Here is an 18,378-nt window from a genome sequence, read left to right on the forward strand (position 1 = left end):
TATTTTTATGAAATGTTTTGCTCCTTCCCCCTCTCCCCACCCCCCCCCCCAAAAAAAATAAGGAAAGTGCTTTTCTAGGTAAGTAGTGAGGGGTGTAAGACTCTCAAAGGCAGGCAGGTTCATTTCTTTTCAATGGAGATGGAGAAGCTTCCATTTCTGCTGTTTCTTAGGACTTCAGGATCGTAAGCATTCAGGTGTCCTGTGCTGTTACATGCTTCATGCTGCGGCAAAACTGTAAGCTACTTGTGGACAGGGTCTTGTTCGCCAGATCGTATACTCTATGCAATAATGGGTAAAGATCTTTTGGTGGTGATTGTTGATGAATCCCTCTTTGGAATACTGGGAATCACATATGCTAGGCAAGGGCTTTACCCCACTGTACTATATCCCAAACCCATTTTGTTATGACAGGGTCTCTCTAAGTTGCCCTGGTTGGTCTCAGAACTCACCATCCTCCTCCTTCAGACTCCTAAGATGCTAGATTATAGTCATGTACTTCTTTTTGGGGGGAAGAGGGGTGGTCGGTTGTAGGGCTTGAACTCATCCTGGGCACTGTCCCTCAGCTCTTCCGCTTAAAGCTAGTGCTCTACTACTTGAGCCACAATGCCATTTCTGGCTTGTTCTGTGTATGTATTACTGAGGAATCCAACCCAGGGCTTCATGCATGCTAGGCAAGTACTCTTACCACTAGGCCACATTTCCCAGCCCATAGTCATGTACTTCTGGGCTCAACTTACACGGTGCTTTGCTAGGGACCAGTGAAGACTTTTTTTGTTTCAGAACAAGTTCATTGTAGTTCACACTGTGTTGATGGAAAAAAATTGACAAATCCACTGATCTCCTTTATCTGCTAAATACTATGTAGGTAGACTGTACAAATTCTTATTTGGCATACTTGCCACTTGCCAGTATCTTTCAAGAAACTGGAAATTTTGTCTTGGACTTGAAGCACCTTACCATCTAGTTAGGTAGTTGAAGTAGTAAGAGTTATGAATCATGAGACTCTTATCACCTATGCAATGGTAGAGCTTGTACTCAACTTATTACTAGAACCATGCCTTCAATCCTTTATGCTTATAGTTTTTTAATGTAGGATTCATGTTTTTACCTAGTCCAGCCCTACCTACAACTGTGATACAGCTAAGGATTACAGGCGTCCACCACCATATCCAGCTTATTGGTTCAGATGGAGTTTTAGTAACTGTTGCCTGGGTTGGGCCTTGAACCCCAATTCTTTCAACCTCTTCCTTCCCCAGTTGCTAGAATTACTTGTGCGGAGGAACACAGCCTCATGACACCTTATTAGAAGTAGGTAGCCTTTGAGCTGGCCCTAGGAAACCTGGGATACCTGACAGCGGGCGCAGTGGGACTCACATAACAAATGATTGAGGCTTAAATAGTTCACGTTAGGTAAAAGAACAATTGTCTTTTATTGGAGGTTCTCAAGAGCTATCTGATTGTGCCTGGCGCCAGTGGCTCGCACCTGTAATCCTAGATACTCAGGAGGCAGAGATCTGAGGAGCACAGTTCAAAGGCACAGGAAAGTCCATGAGACTCTTAACCTGCAATTACCGCAAAGGTGAAAGTGGAGCTGTTTAAGTGGTAGAGCTCAAGTCTTGAGCAAAAGAACTCAGGGATAGTGCCTAAACCCTAACTTCTTTTTTTTTTTTTTTTCCTTTTTGTTGAGTGTGAGGCCTGGACCTGGGCGCTGTCCCTCAGCTCTTCAGCTCAAGTCTAGTGCTCTTACCATTTGAGCCATAGTGCCACTTGCAGCTTTTTTTGCTTCTATGGTGCTGAGGAATGGAACCCAGAACCTCATGCATGCAAGGCAAGCACTAAACCACCAAGCCACCTTCCCAGCCCCCTAAGCCCAAAGTTCAAGCCCCAGGACCAGCACACAAACACACAAAGTACCTGTTTGCAAAGACAGAAAATACATTCAGAGGAGCTCAGATTTATTGTGTACACACATACACACATATGTATGTATACACTATGTGTATTAGGTCCAATGGAGTGAATCATCACATCTGTAAGTGGTCACTGAAGTGGTTAAGCAGAGGCAGGAGGATAGCAAGTTCAGGGTCAGCCAGCCTGGGTTACACAGCGAGAGCCTTACTCAAAGGCAAGCAACAGTCATCAACCTTAACAGTGGAAGATTTCACCTTTTCCCCTAAGGTTGAGGGACCAAGACAAAGGACCTCTGTTCTCACCACTCAAGGACAGCATAGTGCTGAAAGTTAGCGAAAACACAGGTGGAAGGGGAAGGGTTGAGTTGGACATGACTGCCAGTGGGAGTTGTCTTGTAATGGAAGAGCTGTATGTCTTCTGAGTGGAACTTAAGTGAAATGACACACGAAATTGCATTGGCTGTCACACAAATAAATGCATATAAAAATCGGAAACAAATTGAGAGTCCAACCCTAGAATAGCACCCCCAAAAAAGTTTTTGTTTTGATTAAGCTCTGTGGCTCGTACCAGTTTTGGACTTAATTGCTTCCTCAAGGTTTTGCTGCAAGCCCACATTGGGGATGAGTGGGTGAAAGGAACATAAGATCTTCCACATATCTTCCTGAGATTCAGTAATCATGCCTCAAACTTTTAAAGGTTTCAGGGCTGAGAATGTGGCTTAGTGGTAGAGTGCTTGTCTAACATGCATGAAAGTCCTAGGTTCAGTTCCTCAGTACCACATACACAGAAAAAGCTGGAAATGGTGCTGTGGCTCAGGTGGTAGAGTGCTAACCTTGAGGGCCCAGGCCCTGAGTTCAAGCCCCAGGACTACCTCCCCACCCCCCAAAAAAAATGTTGCTTTCACTCTTTTGCTATTAGAAACATTTCTCTTCTGAAAAAGCTTTGCAGGTTTCCTCTATGGGAAACTGTCAAAATTGGACATTTGAACTAGAATTTATTTGTACCTGTAATTATTTTTTTTTTAGTCATGGGCCTTGAACTGTCCCTGAACTCTTTTTGTTCAAGATTAGAGCTCTACCACTTTGAGCCACAGCTCCACTTCTGGTTTTCTAGTGGTTCATTGGAGATAAGAGCCTCACAGATTTTCCGGCCTGGGCTGGCTTTGAATTGTGATCCTCAGATCTCAACCTCTTGAGTAGCTAGGATTACAAGGCGTGATCTATCAGAGTCGACCTGTACTATATTTGCTCTGCCAGTGGACCCAGTTCAAATACCTTCTAACAGTGGATCTTCATCCCCTCCTACTGTGGTTATTTTCACATAGTTGAGAACCTTTGACGATGTGGTAGGTTAAAAATAGGATTTTAATCTCATTTTAATTTTCTTTGCACAGACTTAGGATTAGACCCTTTTTTTTTTTTTTTTTTTGGGTCTGGTCATGGGGCTTGGGCACTGTCCCTCAGCTCTTCAGCTCAAGGCTAGCACTCTACCACTTGAGCCACAGCGCCACTTCCGGCTTTTTTTTTTCTTTTTTGCTTATGTGGTGCTGAGGAATCGAACTCAGGGCCTTAGGCATGCAAGGCAAGCGCTCTACCACTGAGCCACTTTCTCAGCCCCTAGACCCTTTTTAAAAGGTTCTTTTGATCATTTCTCCTGTATTGCTGGTCTTGTAAGAGTTATTGATGTGTAGCAGTAATTAACGTAACCTGTCTTCAAGTTCAACTTTTTTGAAATACTTGTCTTTTTTATTTTTTAATTAATTTTTATTTTAGCCAGTCCTGGGGCTTGAACTCAGGGCCTGGGCACACTGTCCCTGAGATTTTTTTTTTGTTCAAAGCTAGTTCTCTACCAGTTGAGTCACAGCGCCCCTTCTGGCTTTTGTTTTTCTGTGTATGTGGTACTGAGGAATGGAACCCAGGGCTTCATGCGTGCTAAGCAAGCACTCTACCACTAAGCCACCTTTCCAGCCTTAATTGTATTTTTATGTAGTCATATTTTGTGGCTCTGGATTCTGAGCCAGTTAGAAATTACTAATACTCAGGTTTACACATTTCACAATAATTTAGTGCCTTCAGCCATAGTTCTATTGAAATCTGGAGTAGCCCCTCAACCCAGAACAGTTTATGCTTCTGTATTTCTGGCTCAGGGTCTGGTTCCACAGATCTCAGCCTTGTTGGAAATCTGGGTCACTGCTAGAACTAGAGCAGGTTAATCTTGCATTCTCCATAAAATGGTTCTTTACAGGGAAAGGAAGTAAGGGGAGGACATTGGATGATGATCTGGCTCTTACCCCATCTCTCAGCAACATTTGTTCCAAAAGATTGACTGGTAGAAGAGGTTTTTGTCCCCCTGTGTGCTCTGGAAGCTAGTGATTGGGTGACAGAGTCTCTTTGATGGGTCTCGAGGGAAGGGAAACCAAGCTTTAAGGGCTATTTCTTTCCCTTGATCACAAGTGCAAATCCCACTTAGACTGTGTTATAACAGAGCCAAGCTCCCAGAATCACTGCAATCTAAAATTGCCCTCCATCGTAGCAAGAACTTGGTCCTTCTGTCCACCTTTTAGCAGCATGGAATTTTATGTTTGTGTTTTCTGTAACAAAGTGCTTGTTAGTTGTCTGCCTCTGCTAAGCCTTGCTTTTTCCAAATGTGTATAAAGCACATTTGTTTAGAATAATTCCTGCTCCCACCTTTAGGAATAGCCAGGCCAGAAGAAGTAAAGGCTGCTGCTGTGAGTGTGACTGGAAATGACATCACTACCCCCCCAAATAAGGAGCTCCCACCAAGTCCAGAGAAGAAAACAAAGGTAGGTGCTAGGATGGTGGCTCACTTCTTGTGTTATCTTTTTTTTTTTTTTTAAAAGATAATCTTTTGCTATTATTGCTTGAATCATGAACATAGTTTCTTTTTTTCTGAGCTATATTGTGAGTCTTTCCTCTAGGTCCAATGTGTGAAGAATTTTCCTTTGATCCTGTAATCTTATACATCTGTAAAAATGCTCCATAAAGCGTATTTCTTCTTCCTCCTCAAGAAACAAAGCAAAAGTACAATTACGAAAGTAATCTGAATCTTTGAGAAAAGGAAATACAGATTTTTAAAGGATCATAGCTTCAGACACTTAGTTTTGCTTATTGCAAAGTGCAGATGTCACACTTTAGGATATAGTGATCTTGCTTGATCAAGATGCAAGTAATACAAGCAAGGCATGGTGGTACATACCTGTAATACACCAGCCATTTTGGAGCTTGAGCAACATAGCAAAACCCTGTTTAAAAAAAGCAGAGTCAGGCACCAGTGGCTCATGCCTCTAATCCTAGTTACTCAGAAGACTGAGATCTAAGGATCGTGGTTCAAAGCCAGCCTGGGCAGAGAAGTCTATGAGACTCTTATCTCCAATAAACTACTCATAAAAAGCCAAAGTGGCTTTTTATGGCTCAAGTAGTAAAGTGCTAGTTTTGAGCACAAAGAGGCCCTAAGTTCAGGCTTTACAACCAGCTAAGCAAAAACAAAAATAACCCTAACAAAACAAAACATGAAAGGGTCAGGTAATAATGGCTTGATCATCTGCTGATAGTTTTCTTTATAGAATTATTGCAACCACCAAAAATTAAGAATGTAAAGCTATTATTAGACTTAAATGTTTTAAATATGAAACTTATCATTGGGGGCCCTATCCTAAGAGATGTTGCTCACAGTGCTGGGAGCATAGTTTAGTGGTAGAGTGTACATAGCACATATGTTTCCCCAGTTCAGTCCCAGCACCAAAAAGAAAAGAGGAAGAAAAACTGCTGCAAGTCCTTTATTTATCTCTATCCTGGTGTCCCTGAGCTCAGAAGAAAGGAATGCTAATTTTCAGTTGCTTTGATCTTCATTGCTTATAATTTTACTTTGAATTGTGCAACTTATACTTTTTTTAATTTGTGTCTTTTTTTTTTTTATTGTCTGTGTGTTCGATGTTGGTCTTTAAAAAAATAAAAATAAAAATAAGCAACCATCAACCAAGACTTCAACATCGAAAGTCAAATCCCAGCCCACTTCTCTCCTTAAACAGTCATCTTTAACCACCTCTGGTGGGTTGAATAAAAAACCCATGAGCCTTGCTTCAGGCTCAGCACCAGCTACCCCACCCAAACGCCCTGCAGCCGCCACAGCCAGGCCTTCCACCTTACCTGCAAGAGACGGGAAGCTAAAGGTAAGTCAATCACTAAGCACCATGCCAGGGCAAGAGTCCTCCCTTTGAGTGTCACATAGGTTCTGATGGTGGAGCTGGGCTGGTAGAATTGATAAGGGCAAAGGGAAAAGGAAGGTTAGTGCTTTGATCAGTTTGGGGACCCAATAAAGCAGCCATAACCCTTTAAAAACACTTATTGTTTTCACTTTTTTTCTGTCCTAGCTGGAGGCAATATCCCGCCCACTTCCCCTTTCCCTCATCTATTCCTTTCTCTTTCTTTTTTGGTCGGTAGTGGGGCCTGAACTCTGGGCCTAGGCGCTGTCCCTCAGCTCTTCAGCTTATGGCTAGCACCCTAGTGAGCCATAGCGCCACTTCCGGCTTTTCCTGCTTTTGGGGTGCTGAGGAATCGAACCCAGAGCCTCATGCGTGCAAGGCAAGCACTCTACCACTGAGCCATCTTCCCAGCCCCTCTTTTTTTTTTCTTTTTCTTTTTTTGTTGGTCCTAGGGCTTGAACTCAGAGCCTAGGTGCTGTCCCCGAAGCATAGTTGGTTTAGTGGACCATATGTAATATTATTAAAAGCTTGGTTTGGTTCTCAAATTTCAGAGCAGAGATGGAGCCCATAGGTTGTAGCAGAACCGATTACCCTGATTCTGATTTCAGGTTTGCCTGAAAAGAATTGCAGGTTTTTCAGACTAACGGCCTCTGTTTTTGGAAAGTCATTACCCTGTATTGGCAAAGTTACCCTTGGTTTGCTTAGATACTAGCCCTCTATTTCTTTTTTTCTTTCTGTAAGACACCCTTTGTTATTGTTGTTATTGGTTGTGGGGTTTGAACTCTGGGCCTGGGTGCTATCTCTGAGCCTCTTTGTGCTCAAGGCTAGCGCTCCGCCACTTTGAGTCACAGCACCACTTCCTATTTTCTGGTGGTTCATTGGAGATAAGAGTCTCATGGACTTTCTGCTCTGGATGGCTTTGACCTGCAACCCTCTCAGCCTCCTCAGTAGCTAGGATTGAAGATCTGAGCCCCTGGCACCTGGCAAAACACTCTCTCTCTCTCTCTCTCTCTCTCTCCCTCCCTCTCCTCCCTCTCCCTCTCCCCCCCCTCTCTGATTTAGCTCCAGCTTTTTACTCTTAAATTAACACAGCACATATATTTACTAAAGCAGTGTCTCCATCCCTTTTCCATAGAAATCAAGATAAACTGACGCTTTCCTTTCTCACCAGTGATGGGGCTCCCTGCCTCCCCATATGAGGAGCTAGAATGACCAAAATGCCATAAATTAGTCCTGGGAGGTTTTATTTTCCTCTCTGCTTTTCCTTTCTCAGCTGCAATGCTAGTGTCTTTCATTCCTGTGGTGGATAGGCCTGCCCCTTATCAGAGACTTCACGTCCTGTCTTTCCTAACAGTGTTACTTATGATCAAATCTGTGGCTTAGTGACACAGTGTCACTTTCTCCTCTTCCTAAATAAGGAAAGCTCAGAGTGGCCTCGAGACTTATTGGCCCCACAACATACTGAAAGCTAGGGCTGCTGCTCAGCTCCTCTTTCCTAGATCTTGCCAGTAACCTATTACCTTCCACGGCCGAATCATGCCAGTGGTTCATGCCTGTCGTCCTAGTTACCCAGGCGGATAAGACCTGGAGGATTGCAGCTCACATCCAGACCACACAGCAAAGTCTGAGAGAACTCTTTTGTCTTTGAAATAGTTAGCAAAAAGCAGGACTGGTGGTATGGCTTAAGGTGGTAGAGTGCCAGTTAAGGAAGCAAGCTAAGTGGTTGTGAGGCCCTGAGTTGAAACTTAAGTATTGTCAGGGAGAGAGAGGGAATGAGAGGGGGAGGATAAGGGGAGGGGGTGGTGAATCTAGTGCCAGTGTGGCTCAAGAAGTAGAGGAAAAAGGGAAAGGGAAGAAAAACAAATAGCTAAAATTGAGCAGAACATATTTAATTTCTGGTTTGTATGTCTTACCCTTGGCAAGTATTTGCAGTCCCAAGATAAACGTAGTTTGTGGTGTGCAAAACTTCCCTAGTATTCACACATACTAAGTATATTTGACTGCATTTCCTAAACTCAGATCACACAGCGACTTATATGTCCAGTTTCTTGCTCTTGTCAGGAGAGCCGAAGCAATTTCCTATCATTAAGTGCTGGGCCCACAGTCTCTCCTCCCCTTCCCCCTCCATCCTCCCCAATTTCATGTTTCCTGAAGCCATTGCTGACGTATCCTTCTGCCGTCTTTCTTTCCTATCCAGCCTGCTGCAGAGGCAAAGATTCCTGAGAAACGGACCTTACCACCCAAGCCCACCTCTGCTCCAGCCCTCAGATCTGTACCCAAGAATACCTCGACTGCCCCCAAAGCCACATCATCTGCTACTCTTGTCTCCCCTGGGCAGAGCAGTAGAAGCGCCCCCACACACTTGTCCAAGAGACCCACCAGTGAGTATAGCCAATGGGGAGAGATGGGAGCAAAGCCTGGCTAGCTCCAGCCAGCATCCACTGCTGTGAAGATCTCCTTCACTAGTCCTTAGGTGCGGTACATTGCCCAGTGGCTATGTGATGGCTTGTGTTTAATTAATTAATGTCCCATGAATTTGCAGGCTGCATATATTCCTGTTCTAGTGACTCCTTAAGTCCTAGTACTTCTGTCTATGATAAGAAATGTGGCTGAGGCCCTGGTGCCGGTGGCTCACACCTGTTATCCTAGCTACCCAGGAGGCTGAGATCTGAGGATCCTGGTTCAAAGACAGCCCAAGCAGGAAAGTCCTTGAGACTCTTTATCTCCAATGAACCACCAGAAAATTGGAAGTGGCACAGTGGGTCAAGTGGTAAGAGTACTAGCCTTGAGCTGAAGAGCTGAGGGACAGTGTCCAGGCTTCAATATCCATGACCCACCAACAAAAAAGGGAAGAAAGGGGCTGGGAAGGTGGCTCAGTGGTAGAGCGCATGCCTTGCATGCATGAGGCCCTGGGTTCGATTCCTCCCCACCTCCCAAACAAATATGAAGCTCCTGGGTTTACAGGGTTTAGGTCAGTGGTAAGAGTACTCGGTAGCACATGTCCAAGCCCTGGCTTCAATCCCTAGCACTGCAAAATGGAAAAATAAACGAGGAAGTTGAGTCTCATGGGTATTTATGATTAGCTACTGCTAAAGCAAAAAAGTGTAAAGAGAAGAAGGGTGAATACCCGTTGCTGTATAAGAGCACAGTTTTTGTGGCTGTCAGAAATGTGCTCAGTCCCTCCCTCAAACATGGACATTCAGTATTGTCAAAGGAATGATAAATCTCAGCAACTCAGTAGGTTGCTTTGTTAAACACAATAATGTTCATTTGTTTTGCACAGCCCTTAAGACGGAGGGCAAACCTACAGATGTTAAGAAGATGACTTCAAAGTCTGTACCAGGTAATACCCCAATCCCCACCCCCCAATCACTCCTCATGGAACCCTAACTTCAACTCCCACCTCTTCTGGTGGTGTCTTATGTCCCCCTCATTCTTTCCCCTTTGACGTCCTGTGCTACCTCTTATTCTGCTTGGCAGCTGACTTGAGTCATTCAAAGAGTACCTCAGCCAATTCCACGAAGAGAAATGCCACTCCTACAGGGACGACTGTCCCAGCCCCCCCACGAGCGAAGCCCACCTCCGCCCCTCCCCGGCCCTCTGCCACTGCTTCGCTGGATAAGAAGCCCACGGCTGCCAAGGCCAGCTCTTCTGCCCCCAGGCTGAGCCGGCTGACCACCAATGCCTCCTCTCCTGTCCCGGATCTGAAGAACGTCCGTTCCAAAGTTGGTTCTACAGAAAACATCAAGCACCAGCCTGGTGGAGGCCGGGTGAGTGCAGGGAGCTTAGGGGTTCTCAGCATGCAGGTCCCCATTTGTCTCCTGCTACATCTAATCCTCCCCCAAAGAACAGCCTGGTCTCCCCTGTGGGCCTTGATCCCCTAAACAAGTTGACTGAGATTCTGTGCTTTATCTTCTCATCTCAAACAAGGGGATCCTGGTTCTTTATGTTGGGGGGGGGCATTTTTATTTGAAGATAGATGGATTCTTATACTTTTTTTTTTTTTTTTTTTGTCCTGGGGCTTGAACTCTCAGCCTGTGTGCTGTCCCTGGGCTTCTTTTGTCAAAGCTAGCATTCTACCACTTGAGCCACAATACCACTTCCTGCTTTTTCTGTGATTACTTAGAGATTCGAATCTCAAGAACTTTCCTCTGCCCCCTGGCTTTGAACTGTGATCCTTAGATCTCAGCCACCTCAGAAGCAAGGATTACAGGCATGAGCCTTTCTATATACTTTCTATGAAGAAAGAACCCCAATATCTCTGAAGCCTCCTTAGGCCTTGGAACCCTCCTCAGAGATCCTGAGTATATCTTTATTTTTTTTTTGTTGGTCATGGGGCTTGAACTCTGGGCCTGGTGACTGTTCCTCCGCTTTTCAGCTCAATGGAGCCCTGTACCACTTGATCCACAGCTCCATTTCCAATTTTCTGGTGATTAATTGGACATAAGAGTCTCACGGACTTTCCTGCCCCGACTGGCTTTGAACCTCGATCCTTAGATCTCAGCCCCCTGAGTAGCTGAGATTACAGGCGTGAGCCACCAGAATCAACCACCAGGCTGATTCTGTCTTAGAAGGTGGTTTTTGCCATACGCAGTGAAGGAGAGCCTAAGTCGAAGGCAGAATGCCTCTTAATAGCTGTGATTTGGGTAGAGTGTGTCGGGATGAGGATTGGGTTGTTGTCCTGGTGGCCACAGTGGGCTGCCCTTGCAAGCTCCTCACTTGATGGTAAGCACGATCACTGCAGGATAGTGCGGGTGAAAGCACAGTGAGTGCTTTTTCAAGGACATTTGGGTTGTATTGGTTCTGGAAGTGTGTGTCAGTTGTTAACAGCCATCACAGAAGGCCATCTGGGAAGGTTCAAGGGCCTGGAGTAGTTCAAGGCCCTGGTGGCTTCTCCTGTATCCATAAGAGCACTTCCACCCCACAGCCACCATCAAGGGTAGGATACTGCAGTCACCTCAATTGAGGTAGGGCAAAAATAAGGCAGAATCCTGGCACAGTTGGAAAGACCTTCATAAACGGGTATTGGCCTGAGATCAGGACCCCAGGAGTTGCTTTTGGTAAGCATTGGTGGCTCTGGTGTGCCCAGCCCACCTCTCAGGTAACACCACAAATGACACTTCTGTTTTTCTCATTTTAGGCTTTCATAATACAAAAATCCAGGAGGTCTTGAGTAACGTGCTGTTTCTGTTCTAATATACCTAAAGAGAACCAGCACTTCCACTCACTGTGGCTGAGACTATGGGCATGCATTTGGATGTCTGAGAATACAGTAGAATTGTGATTCGAAAATAACCACGGGGGGGGGGGGGGGGGAGAGCGGGGGAGGGGGGGGAGAAGAGGGAAGAGAACCACTAATTCCTCTGCATCTCTTCTTCACAAATGGTGTTTTGATCTCTTTCGTCTTCCTATCTTGATTCTGGCCTGCAGTTGCTTCCCCTATATTCCTCTACTCAGTCATCTCTGTCTTGGTCTATTTGGGAGTGGCGGTGGGTGGCGGGGGTGGTGGTGGTGTTGGAGTGTGTGTGTATACACTATATAGACAAGTAAAGGTAAAGAATATTAAAAAGACTTAGAGGTAATACAGTGGAGTTATTTGAGGGTGAAAGACTTATGGGGGAACTGCTTCCCCTTCTGCTGGGGTCGGGGCCTGGCCTAGATTTGCATTCTCCAGTGCCTTCTTCCTTTCTTGTCCTTTGGGCTCTCATCCTTTTGGTTTGAAATTTGCCCTTCCTTTATCTCCATCCAGGCCAAAATAGAGAAAAAATCAGAGGCAGCTGCCACAGCTGGAAACGCAGCCACTAAAACAGCCATCCCCATTGAAAGCACACAGAAATCACCTGCTGGCAAAGTGAGTTTTATATAGCCTTTCCTTTGGGGAGGTAAACATTTTTCTTCAGCCTGAGTCGCTTTCCCATCTGTTCCTTCCTTTTTGCTCTTACCCATCACTAGTTTCTAGTTCTTCTTCCCCATGTTCTCTCCTCTGATGAATCAGCCATCAGAAACTTGGTGTGCCAACCCCGGAAGCTAACAAAAGAGTTAGGCCTCATTAACCCTTTGGTCACTCAGCTGGATAAAGGAACTTCAAAAACTTTGGAGTCACTTCCTTCAGACTGACCTTGATTTGAAAATCACCCGGTATGCACGTGAACAGAGCACGCCCCGGGTTTGTCCTCATCAGACGTAGCCATGCCTCTTAACTTGAAGTAAACTTCTCTTACAAAGCTACTGGATATGGAGATAGCCTTTGTCTGACCTGTTCCCTAGGTCACCTCTTCACTGAAAGCCAGGGTCTCACCTATGGTGAGAGCTCACTTAGTATAGTAAATGTAACATCTCTCCTGGAGGACAGAGGCAAACTGAAACCCTCGATTCCTTCCCCTTTGCCTCCATATGCTGGAAGCTGGTGGCAAACCTTCCTTCCTCCAGACAGGTGGATTTCTCAAGGGCCATCAGTGAAGCCTGACCTTCAGCCCTTAGGTTCCAGGATGGGAACTCTTAGCCCAAGGAACTTCTTTACAAAGGGGGTCAGAGAGCATGAAGCAAGCTGCATCGTGGCTTCTGGGGTCACTACCAAGGGATCTTGTGTTTGTCCTTGATTCAAAGAAATGCTTGGGGCTGGGAAAATGGCTCAGTGGTAGAGTGCTTGCCTCGTATGCATGAGGCCCTGGGTTCGATTCCTCAGCACTGCATAAGCAGAAAAAGCCAGACGTGGCACTGTGGCTCAAGTGGTAGAGTGCTAGCCTTAAGCTGAAGAGCTGAGGGATAGTTCCCAGGCCCAGAGTTCAGGCCCCATGACCAATCAAAAAAAAAAAAAAAAAAACTTAACCAGAAAGTGGTGTGGTAACAATTATTCATGGTTCAAGTTGTCAAAAAGGCAAAGAAATGGAGAAAGGCACACAATGGGTTTATCAGTTTGGAGTTCCATAGGGTAGATTCCTATATTCTGTGGACTCGGTAGTTTGGTTGTTACATCATTTTCTAAAGAACTTCCAGCTCTGAAGTCAGGGGAAGGCCCAAGAAAAATTCTTCACTCCAGAGTCCCACAGTTAGGGCCTTTGTATTACTCAGTTCCACAGGGAGGCATTCACATGCAGTAAAGTATCCTTATGGCACCCCCAAACTGTATCAGTGCAGCCCCCTTTGAGCCTATTGTCTTTGCACGTGAAACTCACAGGGCATAGAATTAAGTGATCTGGAGGATTTGGGAGTTACTTTACCCACGAATCAAAAAAACAAGTCTTAAGCCAGGAGCTGATAGCTCATGTCTGTAAATCTTAGCTCCTCAGGAGGCTGAGGTCTGAAGCTCTCAGTTCAAAGCCAGCCTGGACCGGACAGTCCCTGAAACTCCTGTCTTTAATCAGTCAGCAAAAAACCAGAAGGGGAACTGTGGCTAAAGTCGTAGAATGCTAGCTTTGAGTGGACAGTGCCCTGGCCCTGAGTAGAAGCCCTAGTACCAGCATTCAAAAAACAAAAAATTCAAGTTGAAGGCCAGCCTTGGCTACATAGCAAGACCCTGTTTCCAAAAGTACTAATAAATAAAATAAAATGGCATAACATAGCATAAAAGAAGGTGAGCCTCAAACCTTTATGCCGTCCTTGGCAGCTGGGCGGTGTGGAAACTGCTGTGGCTTATGCTTCCCCTAGTGTCCAAATGAGGAATAACAGCCTTCCTGTCCCTGTGAGATCTCTGGGCCTTGCTTGCCAGATCTTCTCAGAGCAGCCTTTGTTTTCAAGGATGAGTCTAGGTGCAGCAATGCCAAGCCCCAGATGAAGACAGGTCCAGAGGATCGGGAGCTTCCAAGAGAAGAGCCAGGGAAACTGTGCCCAGATTGGAGTGTTGGGAAAGGGCAGGGCAGAAAGAGGGCTGTGTTTGGGCAGAAGCCTTGGAAAGGGCAGTCCAATCCCCTAGGGGCGTGATGACCCTGGATGGCTGTGTAACACTAGCTTCTGTCCTGTTATTTGTTCACCTTTACACTCCCTTTCTTGCTCTTTTTTTTTTTTTTTTCCTCCAAATGCCTTTTCCTGTGCTTTTCCACCTCCAGTTCTGCCAAAGATGGGGGCAGAAGTTTAACCACACTCTTCGTTGCTCATTGTGATCGCTGCTTACCCTGCGTCAGTTCTAACCAGCCCTTGGTTGTGTGTTTTTGTTTCTTTTTTTGTTTTGTTTTGTTGTTTTTTTTTTTTTTTTTTTTCTGTTCTCTTAACACTCCAGGTCCAGATAGTCTCCAAAAAAGTGAACTACAGCCATATTCAGTCCAAGTGTGGTTCCAAGGACAATATTAAGCATGTCCCTGGAGGTGGTAATGTAAGTATCCATTTTCTGGCCAATTGGCATCTGAGGCATAGCCCATTTTGGTTAAAGGAAAAAAAAAAAAACACGCCAGGCAGAGGTGGCTCATGTCTGTCATCCTAGCTACTCAGGAGGCTGAGATCTGAGGATCATGGTTCAAAGCCAGCCCAGGCAGGAAAGTCTGTGAGACTCTTTATCTCCAATAAACCACCAGAAAACCAGAAGTGGAGCCTTGAGCTGAAGAGCTGAGGGACAGCGCCCAAGCCCAGCGTTCAAGCCCCACGATGGACAAAAAAAAACCTCTGGGCAAAGGGCTGCCTTTGCCTTTGCCCATGGGATAGGTCCCCAGTGACCTGTGCCTGCCTGAGCTGGAACATTCTCTCCCTGAGTATAGGGGGGAACTAGAAGAAGTTCCTAGGGAGTCCCTATACAATACACAGTGTGTGACACCCATGTGATCCCTTCTTGTCCATTTTTTCCCCCTGCAGCTTGTCTTAAGACCTGGTCCAAGGACCTAAAACCTGTTACATGTCGTCTGTCCTTGCCTGGGCTGTGCGCAACGGCTCCTTGGCGAGTCCTGCTCTCGCAGGACCCACATCCGCCATCCGCCCCCTTGATCTTCGTCATTATAGTGTCAGTCAATTTGTCAGCCTTCCCCTGCCTTGCCTCTCCTCTCGCCCTTGTCTTCATTACTGTTCCTTCTTGTTCTTTTTTCCTCCACTCTATTATCCATTCCATTCCCTATCTTCTCTCCCCCTCCCCCTCCTTTTTTTGTTAGTTGTGGGGCTTGAACTCTGGGCCTGGGCGTTGTCCCTCAGCTCTTCAGCTCAAGGCGAGCGCTCTACCACTTGAGCCACAGCGCCACTTCTGGTTTTCTGGTGGTTTATTGGAGATAGGAGTCTCACGGTCTTTCCTGCCCTGGCTGGCTTTGAACTGTGATCCTCAGATCTCAACCTTCTAAGTCGTTTGGATTACAGGCGTGAGCCACTGGTGCCCGGCTTGCCTTTTCTCTTTTTTTGGGCAATGCTGAGTTGTGAAGTAGAGGCCTCCGACTGCTTAGTCATACGTCCAGCTCTGTTTTTGGCTCAGCTTGCTTTCCGTTTGTTTTTGTGCTGGTACCAGGGCTTGAGTTCAGGGCTCTGAATTCAGGGTGGTGAATTTGATTGGCATGCTACCACTTGAGCCACACCTCCAGTCCCATATTTTGCTAATTCATTGGAGAAGAGAATCTCTCAGCCTTTTTTTTTTTTGGTGGGGTGGGGGAGGGAAGGCTGTTTTTTTTGTTTGTTTGTCTGTTTGTTTGTTTTTGGTCTGGCCGTGGAGCCTGAACTCTGGGCCTGGGCGCTGTCCCTCAGCTCTTCAGCTCAAGGCAAGGGCTCTACCACTTGAGCCATAATGCCACTTCTGGTTTTTTTCTTTTTGCTTATGTGGTGCTGAGGAATCGAATCAAGGGCCTCATGCATGCAAGGCAAGCGCTCTACCACTGAGCCAGCCCCAGAAAGGCTGGTTTTGAACCACTATCTTTTAGGATAGCTAGGACTCACAGGCATGAGCCACCAGTGCCCAGCTTTGCTGGTTATTTCTGCGATAGGGTCCCACTTCTTGCCTGGGCATATGCTGGGATATGACCAGGCCAGGTGAGCTTTCTATCACAGCTAGGATCCTAGGCATGTGCTACGGCATCCAGTTCTGTTAAGGGGGAATCTCATTCACTTTTTTCTTATTCCTGTGCCAGTCCTGGGGTTTGAACTCAGGGCCTGGGCACTGTCCCTGAGCTTTTTTTGCTCAAGGCTAGCTCTCTACCACTTGAGCCACAGTGCCACTTCTGGTTTTTTTCTGTGTATGTGGTGCTGAGGAATCGAACCCAGGGCTTCATGCGTGCTGGGCAAACACCCTACCACTAAGCCACCTTCCCAGCCCTCTCATTCACTTTTCTGCCGAGGATAGCCTCAGACTGCCAGCCTCCCAATCTTAGCCTCCCTACTATTTTAGGTTGGAGGTGTAAGCTACCAGCATTCATATTATTTCCCCCCCCTTTTTTTTTTAGTTCCACCTTTTTAGTCCCTTTTCCTTCCCTTTTTGTCCTTCCTCCTTTCCACCTAAACTTTATTCTCTTGGTGCTGCTGCTTTTCTGTTACCTGTTGTACTATTTGTGTTCGGGCCCCGGGGTGATTCCAATCCTCAGGGAGGCTTTGGTCTGGGCAAAGTTCATCATGGTTATTTAGTGAGTCAAGAACCCCCTGTGCATTTCCTACCTACCCCTGTGACATTGGCCAGGCCTGATCCAGGTGCATACATGTTCCAGGGCTGGCCACGCAGCCCCTGCCCTCATGACTGCCCCCCAGTTTTGTGGCTGAGAGAAGACCTAGTTTTCTCTTGAGTTCCCTCTTTCACTTGCTTCCCTCTCCCTGTATTCAACTGGGTTATCCGGTTCCACTTGGCCTTCTCTTTTTCCCACTCTGTGCCCCAGTTCCCCAGGGTACATAGGGACATCTGTCCAGCCTGCAGATCCCTCCTGCCATTCTACCATCAGGAGCAGCCGCCCTTGAGTGATTTCTCCTCCTCTACCCTGCTTATACTGCCTTCCCCATCAGCTCCTCTCCAGCAACAATTCCTGCTCTGAGAAGGCGTGGCCTCCTCTGTACCGAGCTGGGATTGGTCACACATTAGCCAATCTGGGAATGGGGTCGGACTTTGAAGGGCCAGCCTGGTAGGGCCAGCAGGTAGGCACTGGTGCAGTTTTCCTCTTGAGTTCTTGACCTGGGGGGACATGGGGTGGGCGGGAGCAGGGATTCTGAGGGTATTGGGCCACTTGTGAATGTGACAGAGAAAATTCATTGCTGTATTTTGTACAGTATTTAAGAGCTGTGCGTGTGTATGTCCATATTGGGGCTGAACTCAGGGCCTGGATGCTTGTCCCATAGCTTTTTCACTCACGGCTAACACTTTGAGCCACAGCTGTACTTCCAGCTTTTTGGTGATTGATTCTTGGAGTGATCAGTAAGACAGTTCAAGCCAGGGGCCAGTGGCTCATGCCTATAATTCTAACTACTCAGAAGGCTGAGAACTGAGGATGGAGTTTCAAAGCAAGCTTGGGTAGAAAAACCTGAAAGATCTGAGCCTGAATTCAGGGCTTGCTTGCTTGGTTGGCACTCTACCACTTCAGCAATATTATAACCTATTTTTCTTTTATTTATTTAATTTTTTGTTGGTTATGGGGCTTGAACCCTGGGCCTGGGCTCTGTCCCTCATCTCTTCAGCTCAAGGCTAGTGCTCTACCACTTGAGCCACGGCACCACTTCTAGTTTTCTAGTGGTTTTTTGAAGACAAGAGTTTCACAGACTTTCCTGCCCAGGTTGGCTTTGAACTGCAGTCCTCAGATCCTCAGCCTCCTGAGTAGCTAGGATGATAGGCGTGAGCCACCAGCACTCAGCTCAAATCTGAAGGATATGGTGGGTTTGCTGGGAGAGGCACCAGTGGAGGCATTTCTGGAAAGTATTTTGGCATTCAACGGAAAACACCAAACAAAACCCGAATATAGAGCTGGACGCCCGTGGCTCACGCCTGTCATCCTAGCAACTCAGAAGGCTGAGATCTGAGGATCATGGTTCAAAGCCAGCCCAGGTAGGAAAGACTGTGAGACTCTTATCTCCAGTAAACCACCAGAAAACCAGAAGTGGCACTGTGGGCTCAAGTGGTAGAGCACTCACCTTGAGCTGAAGAGCTGAGGGACAGCGCCCAGGCCCAGAGTCCAAGACCCACGACCGACAAAGCAAAAAACCTGAATATATAGTCTCAGTCTTTACCCAAATGACTAAACCTCTGGCACAAACACCTGTAGCCATAGAGATCTTTATCCTGCCACGTTGATAGAGGTGAAAAATAGGAAAGTAACATTGAAAATTAGGAATAGGATTAAAGTTCTATAGGGCATTATAGATGAGAGGCTGAT

At 46.3% G+C, this 18,378-nt stretch overlaps 1 protein-coding gene and 1 non-coding gene across 2 annotated transcripts in view; both read left to right on the forward strand.

The window, feature by feature from the left end:
* Positions 1–18,378, forward strand: part of Map4 (microtubule associated protein 4) — a 110,283-nt gene that overhangs the window by 85,904 nt on the left and 6,001 nt on the right. The window contains exons 8-13 of the mRNA XM_042665989.1: positions 4,605–4,714; positions 8,331–8,514; positions 9,417–9,476; positions 9,614–9,903; positions 11,883–11,984; positions 14,349–14,441. Of these exons, the coding sequence (XP_042521923.1) occupies positions 4,605–4,714; positions 8,331–8,514; positions 9,417–9,476; positions 9,614–9,903; positions 11,883–11,984; positions 14,349–14,441 (839 nt within the window). The remainder of the gene's footprint in view (positions 1–4,604; positions 4,715–8,330; positions 8,515–9,416; positions 9,477–9,613; positions 9,904–11,882; positions 11,985–14,348; positions 14,442–18,378) is intronic.
* Positions 8,995–9,070, forward strand: Trnaa-ugc. Its single transcript has one exon. It is a non-coding gene; the product is annotated as a tRNA-Ala (tRNA).

Source organism: Dipodomys spectabilis, unplaced genomic scaffold, assembly GCF_019054845.1.
Source record: "Dipodomys spectabilis isolate Male_0828 unplaced genomic scaffold, ASM1905484v1 ptg000360l, whole genome shotgun sequence".
NCBI classification, from domain to species: Eukaryota; Metazoa; Chordata; class Mammalia; order Rodentia; family Heteromyidae; genus Dipodomys; species Dipodomys spectabilis.